The sequence below is a fragment of the Oxyura jamaicensis genome, chromosome 20, assembly GCF_011077185.1.
Source record: "Oxyura jamaicensis isolate SHBP4307 breed ruddy duck chromosome 20, BPBGC_Ojam_1.0, whole genome shotgun sequence".
NCBI lineage: Eukaryota > Metazoa > Chordata > Aves > Anseriformes > Anatidae > Oxyura > Oxyura jamaicensis.
This window is the reverse complement of record NC_048912.1, coordinates 11,079,427-11,086,854: the sequence shown is the minus strand read 5'-3', so window position 1 is coordinate 11,086,854 and position 7,428 is coordinate 11,079,427. Positions and strand designations below refer to the sequence as shown.

Below are 7,428 nucleotides of genomic sequence, written 5' to 3'. Positions count from 1 at the left end.
CGCAGTAACTTGAACAGAACTCTTTTAAACTATTTTAAACTGAAATTTTAAATGACCAAGAACTGTTAAGACGTAGCTCCTAATCTTCACCATATGTTGGCATGCTTCTTCCTTTTTGCTTTGCTTCCAATAGTTAACGTTTCCTTCACCGAAAAAAAAAGAATGGTGAGAGGCTAAAGGACAGGAGCCCTGTTGCCTATGAATTGCCTATATTTTTACGTAAGAGTTACAAAATCGAGAAATAATTTTGTGTACTGCGATAGATTACGAGCACATCGACTGTGTTTAGGAATAGTCCCATGAGATGGAAGAGGCAGGAAAAACAAGACCAAGATAGGTCTTTTTTTTCTGGGAAATTTCTCTTTTCACATTTTTCCAGTGAATCCGTTACTGTGCAGCGACAAGTACGCGGCAGCCACTCACTGGCTGTGTCCATGAGATGATGTCCCGTGGTCTGTCTGAAAACAACACAACTACACCACTCGAGGCACTTTCAACACTGTTAACTTGAGAACAGTTAATAGAAAATACTCAAAGTGCCACGAAATGCACGCACTTGTTGCCATAACTGATTTATTGCTGTTCTATTAAACACTTCGAGGACGTTTGAGAAAAGCAGGCCAGGACAGTGAGCCGAACCCCTGCGGCCCTGCGGCCCCCCCCGGGGCTGTTGTGTAACGGCCCCGCGCTCCCCGCCAGCGGCCTTACAAAACGCGCTGGCGAAGGCCGGCAGGAATTTCTCCTGGGTGGGGCACTGCTATGGCCACTGACGATCCAGTTGGGTAACGTTTGCATCTGTTCGCGTCCCGTCAGGCCAGCGCAGCCGCCTCGTGCGGGACGGGGCCTCTGCGCCCTCTCGCGACAGCTGCCCGTGTCGCGACAGGCTGCACGCCGCCGGCCCGGAACGGCGCGACACGGCGGAGGGGATCTGCAGAGGGGAAGCCTCCTGCGGGCCGTGTGGGTGTTGGCCCGGCCCTGATTAAGCCTTACAGCAGGCGGACGTTTTAATGTTTTACAGCGCATTTAACGCCCGGCCGGCTGCGCCCGCCCCGCCCCTGCCCCCTTCCCCTCAGGGCCGGGCCGGGCCCCGCGCGCAGGCGCAGCGGGCGGGGTGGGGCGCGGCGCCCGGCGCCCTCCGCGCGACATTCAGGGGACACGCGGCCCTGCGTCACCGCCGCCGCGCCGCGCGGCGATTGGAGGGCGGCGGGCCCGGCCCGCAGTGCGCAGGCGCGGCGGGGCTCAGGGAGCGAGCGGGCCGGGCAGGGGCCGGGGAGCGCGGCGGAGCCGGGGCCGGAGCTCGGCTCCCGCTGCCGCCATGAGGATCTGGACCTCGGAGCACGTCTTCGAGTAGGGCCGGGGGCTGCGGGAGGATCGGGGGATGCGCTCAGGAGGGGCCGCTCCGCTGTGGCGGCTGCCGCCTGAAGGTCCTTTCGTGCCGGCCCGGGGTGGCCGGGGTGGCCGGAGCGGCCGGAGCTGTGCTGAGGAATAGTCCGAAGGGAGTTTTGGTGTGGGGAGGGTACAGCTCAGTGAGGTGGTCTGGGATTGCCCAAATCCCAGGAAATTCGGGTCTCTTGGAGTTATATCGCAGGGGAAACATTCCTGTCAAATTAGAAGCCCGAAGGTAATTGCAGGAGGCAGGGGAATTCGGGAGTCCGGGTGAACCAGGTGTGCCGGACCTCTTACGTGTATCTGCCCGGCCAACCCCCAGTGCAGGTGTTTCCTGCTAGGGAAGGATGTTCATAGGGTTAAGGATGGGAAATTGATCTGCTCTAAAAATACAAAGTGGTTGATATGTTGCGTCCAATTTTAATAGAAGTCCTGTTAAAAGAAAACATAAGTGTACAACCTTGTGTCTTGGATTTTGTTTTGGCAGTCACCCCTGGGAAACAGTAACAACGGCTGCCATGCAGAAGTACCCGAACCCGATGAACCCCAGCGTGGTCGGAGTCGATGTCCTGGACAGACACGTAGACAAGAGCGGGAAGCTGCACAGCCACAGGCTGCTCAGTACGGAGTGGGGAATACCCTCCATTGTGAAATCGGTGCGTATCGCGGAGCAGAGCTTGGGGAGGATGCTGCGGGGAGAGGAAGCTTGTGAACCAGGTTGTTGTAATAGAAATGCCCGATTTCATAACTCATGTTTTAAAAGTGTAAGAATTTAAGTGTCAGGAAGGCTCAATAGTAGTACACGTATTGAATTACAGATAGTCAAAAATTGACTAGATTGTAGATTGCTTCCAGTTGAAAAAAAGAGATCTACCGCAACTCAATAGCTTTATTTTAAATTAAACCCTAATTCTGTTGTCTCTGTGTCTGTTCATTACCTTATGTAATTAAATGCAGTAAAAAAGTTGCAGTTGCTTAGCATAATTATTTCTGTGTATGTGTGCCTGTCTTCTAGCTCATTGGCACGTGTAGAACGAAGACATACGTTCAGGAGCACTCTGTTGTTGACCCAGTGAAGAAAACAATGGAGCTTAAATCCAGTAATGTATGTACTTTAGTTGTGTTTATGCAATTAAAACAGATTCTATTATAATATTCCTTATAAATTTGAAATGGAAAGTCATTTTTAAAATGACTTAAAAATTGCATTAGAACAACATAAGTAAAACCTTTAAGTAATGTGTTTATAGCTGACCAGTTCTGTTTTTCAGAAGGGATCTATTAGGTTTTTGGAACCTGTCAGCGGTGAAACATCTGAACATACAGATGAGCAGAATAACAGTAGTTTTCCTGTTTGTTTGTTGTGTTGTTTGTTTTTGCTTTTTTTTTTTTATCTGTCATGTTCTACACCTCTAATCCTAAGACTTGCAGGAAAAACATTATGTTTAAGCCAGATAAAAGTATTAGTTTCGTATCTGCAGTTTTATTTACTGTATTTCTGTAATGCTCTTACCAAGAGGTAGTCTTGTTTTATGTTCTACAGATTTCATTTACAAATCTAGTGTCAGTAGATGAGAGGCTTGTCTACAAACCACACCCTCATGAACCAGACAAGTAAGTACCACTTGTTCTGATTGCCCTAAGGCAGTACAGACATCAGCTTTGTATTTGTAAATTCCCATGGTCTTGAACAGATGATGCTGTGGGGTTTACATCACTTCTATTGTGGTATCTATTGCGGTATCTTGTCAAAAAAAGAGATAAGTAGACTGTCTTTTTCTTTAGGCCTTACTCATACCACTAGTGATAATTCTCAGGTATCTTTCTAAGGATTTTAAAATAAGAGTTTTTCTTCTTTCGTAACTGTGGGAAATGCTAAAAACCTATTGTTAAAGGGGATGTCATAATACCATATTCTCAACATAACTTCATTCCAAATCTGCTGCTTCTAATCTGCCTGCTGCTGAAGATGGAAATAGTTAAGTGTCACAAAGGGCCACCTAGACTTTGTGGGGACACTTGGTTTTTATTTTATGCATTGAAGCATATGCAGTTAAGCACTGAGGAAGTAGGTTGTGTTAATGGGGCAAGATGTTCTGTTACATGACAAAGCTGAAGGAATGTGCTTGTTGGGGAGGAGTGAGAAGCCTTTAAGCATCGCAGTTTTAAACTACTTGGAACAATTCATTTTCTGCTCTGTTTCAGAACCATTTTGACGCAAGAAGCAATAATATCTGTAAAAGGTGTCAGTCTCAGTAGTTACCTAGAAGGGTTAATGGCAAACACAATTTCTTCCAATGCTAATAAAGTAAGTATGACCTTTGTGTAAAATGTGACCGCTAGCAAATGACAATGGAAATACAAGTCTCTGTTTTATGTTCTTGCTTTGTCAACAATTCTAGAAAGGGTGCGGGTAGTTCTGCTGCCTTTACTGTAGATATGTGAATGCTGAGCTTATTGAACTTGCTCTTTTTTTCCTCTTGTGAATGTAGATAACAAATTACTATTGGTAAGCACTCCGTCATCATTGGAAGAATGTTTCCATTCACTTAAACAGTGCTTTCACTCTGTTGCTGCACTCTTGATGCAAGCTATTAGTTTTACTGTTGAAACAATATACATCGAGACATCTGAAGTAGTCATGTGGGAGCAATGAAGTGGTGTGTTTTAGCTGAGTTTATCCTTTGAGTTCGGCCTCAAGAATAATAAAACACAAAGTGGATAAAAAGCCACCTAGTGGTTCTTAAGACAACACTGCTGATACAAGGAATTTTGAAGTGTAAAGCAGTACATATTCCTGAAGTACTCTGGTTATTGAAGGAAAAAATCCATCAGGCATGCATTTCTGTAACTTGTTTCTTTTTCTTTCTTAAGTCGTTTTGAGTAAGACAGGGCTTAACCTCTTTAGTTAATTACTAAGACTTATACACTTTTTTTTTTCTAACCTGTAGGGACGTGAAGCATTGGAATGGGTAATAAATAGACTGAATGCTGAAATTGAGGAGTTCGCAGCTTCAGCAAGAGGAACCATGAGGAATTCAATGGCAGCAGCAGCATTTGTAGAGAAATGATAGTAAATATACTTGTATTACTAACAAGGTTTAACAATCCAAAGCTTCTCTCCAAACCTAAATACATGTATCCTTTGTTATTTGAAGGCATACCTGTGTATTAGGTATGTTTCAAATTTAATTTGGAGAAAAGCTAAATTCATACTAATGAGGCTGATATGCAAAACTTAATTAATATATTGGTTCAGCTGGACCGAACTTCGGTTGCAGCTGAAAAAATAATTTTGGAGTGTTGTTCCTGTATTTACATGAACACTAACTTAAAATGCATTCAGATATGAAATAGCCTTGTTTAGAGATGGGGCTGCATATGTCCGAGGAGACTGGCATGTTAGGTTGACTTCTGTGGAATTTTTATTTTTGTGTGACTTAATGGACTACCTCTTTTGGGACCAAACCCAAAATTAAGTAGAATGGTTTGTTCCGGCATTGTTCTGTTTAAGTTTTGATAGTTGTATGATACAACTAGGTTTAACAGAAAGTTTATTACTTGAAGCTTGAAATACAAAAGAATGTAGAAAATATTTTTTGATACGCTTTTTAACTAGTTTGACTGGTTGAGCTAACATGGTACTCAAATTGTTTTTCAGTCAGTATAGGTAAAACATTCAAAGTGTCTCTTATCTACTAAGACCTAAATTCTGTTTTCAAGTATGACATTGAGCTGGACATGAAGTAACATAAGAATTTATCTTACATGTCTAGAATAACTATCTCTGTTTCTAAAAGCCCGTTAAATTAAAGGGATACAATAAGCATAGAGCCTTAAAATATTTTAAGCTGCTGGGACTTCTGAGAATAGTAGGTTTTCAATTCAAAATTTTGAAGAATCTCATAAAGAACTAAAGACCTGAGCATAAGAGGAAGTAATAATAAGAACGCTAACGATATGTTTATTAACTCAATCATGCTCTGAAAATAATCTGTTACACCAGCTGATTATTTTGTTGTCCTTTAAATTAAACATAATATTCTAAGTTCTAGGAGGTCCTCTACGTTTTAAGCTAATTTACTCATAAAGAAGGCTCTTTAAATGAAAACCTTGTGAATAGAAGGTTTTCTACAGTTTGTTTCCTGGTACTAGCTATAAATTCTTCATACTGACTCCAGTGATTAGCTGTGGGAACTTAAAGGTCAGACCTTGACGTCCTTGCTTACGTAATGCACCAGTCTGCTGGTAGGCCTGTTGGCTTCAGCAGAGGCTGTGTGTCCCCCATCTGGTTCCTTCAGCGTGAAGGAATAATGGGAAAACACAGCCCCAAATCTGCTGACTGGGGGACAGGGGGAAAGAGTTTTGGTGCCAGAGACTTTTCCTGGAATTTTGATTCTAAGCTTACAAGTAATCTCAAGATTCTCTTAGCCTTTACAAGCTGTAATGTCACCTGTTCCATCAGTTTTATGTTGCATGCCATTCCTATTGTATCAGAATTGCCTATTGAATAGTTTCTGCTATATAGAGAAACAGAGCTTATTTAAGTTGGAAACTTTGAAAAAATAAAAGATTCCTGTAGGAAAAAACAGGTATGTACATATACCTTTTAAAAATTAACTATTCTAAATATTTTTCTAAAAAGAAATGGTTTAAGAATACCTTTATAAATTGAAATAATTCTGTTTTACCATGCTTTTACAGAACATTATTACAAGTGAAATAGTGTTTCAACTTAAAAAGTGTATGTGAAACTGCTGCAAAATTGTACCGTAACTTCTGATAAAAACGCAATGCTTGAAAGTGACTTTAAATGCTTATTTAGCCCTTATCATCACTTGGCATTTTAAAGTCAATTTTACGTTTTCCTAACTCCTCTGCACTAAGGACCTGCATAGTAAGAATTCACAGTTTGTCCTTGCACTGAAAAAAACGTAACTATTTAATTTTTGCAAGCATTCAGCAACTTCTTGAAATATCATGACTTGCTTGGTTCTATTTTATTTATATGCGTGCATTCTCATTCTGTCAGGGAATATGGCTTTCTGTACGTGGCGCTTTTTTATTTTAAATAAAACTTTATCTGAGTTCTGGCTACTTTCTGAAGCATTCTGATTATTCATTTCTTTTAACTGCTAGGTTAATAATCTAGAGTGAGGGGGGTGAAGGTGGAGAAATAGTCTGGAGATAAGTTTATTTTATTCAAATGCATATCCTAAAATGCATGTTTATAAGTGGTAATAATTTAAACCCATTTGCAGCTACTGTGGTCTTTCTTGCTCGGATGAATGCAGGGTGCTATGGCTGAATGCATCGATACTGGAGCAAGTGTGACTTGAGCTCATGCAGAGAAGCCGTGCGTTCAGGTGGACAGAAGAAATGAGGGAGATGGGAAGGAAAGGAGCTACATTTGAGGGGCTAAGAACTAAAGGACTAGGAAGAAAGAAAAAGGGGGGGAGGAATATAATGCAAACAAATCAATGGTGTGGTCTTTGGTGGATCTTTACCTCTTTCAGCTTGCCTAAATGGATTGATGTTTTACCTTATCTTCAGATGTAGGCTTTTAAAATGGCAAAAATTCAAACTCACCTGTCTAACTTTTCTGAGAAACAGAACAAAAGTGAGTAAGCTTTAGATCCAAAGCTCCATAGCCTGGAGAAGATCTAAGATGAATGTTGCACTGTTAAACGTTCTGTTTTCACTGCACACCTGAGTTTTGAACCGACTCATAAATCATTAGCATTCCTTGCTGTTCATTGTCTTAAATATTTTGGATGGTTTTCTTGTGTTCCTGTGACCCGTAATTACTCCAACACAACTGCCAAGCATTTCTGCCTGGAGGAGGGACAAACTACAAGTCTAGCAAACAAACATTCTTCTAAAGCAATTGCATCCACTGCAAATGCTATTACAGTTAATTTAAAACCAAAAGTTTGAATTGCAGTAGCTGAAAGTTTGAGGGCCTCGCAAGCTTAGTGCCATCTTTTGTTGAAACATGCATCATCTGCTGGTTATTAATGTAAACAGTGTTCGTATTGTCAG

At 41.9% G+C, this 7,428-nt stretch overlaps 1 protein-coding gene across 1 annotated transcript; it reads left to right on the top strand.

Moving 5' to 3' along the window:
* The first annotated feature begins 1,108 nt into the window (after positions 1-1,108).
* PRELID3B (PRELI domain containing 3B) lies at positions 1,109-6,483 on the top strand. Its single transcript, XM_035343699.1, has 6 exons — positions 1,109-1,347; positions 1,874-2,042; positions 2,402-2,491; positions 2,930-3,000; positions 3,592-3,694; positions 4,338-6,483. Exons 1-6 carry the CDS (start codon positions 1,316-1,318, stop codon positions 4,455-4,457), a joined length of 585 nt encoding a protein of 194 aa, XP_035199590.1. The 5' UTR covers positions 1,109-1,315; the 3' UTR covers positions 4,458-6,483.
* Positions 6,484-7,428: the final 945 nt, after the last annotated feature.

Coding starts and splice junctions, on each gene's coding strand:
- PRELID3B (XM_035343699.1), top strand. CDS start 1,316: ATGAGGATCTGGACCTCGGAGCACGTCTTCGA. Junction 1,348..1,873: donor ACCTCGGAGCACGTCTTCGA/GTAGGGCCGGGG, acceptor TTGTTTTGGCAG/TCACCCCTGGGAAACAGTAA. Junction 2,492..2,929: donor TGGAGCTTAAATCCAGTAAT/GTATGTACTTTA, acceptor TATGTTCTACAG/ATTTCATTTACAAATCTAGT.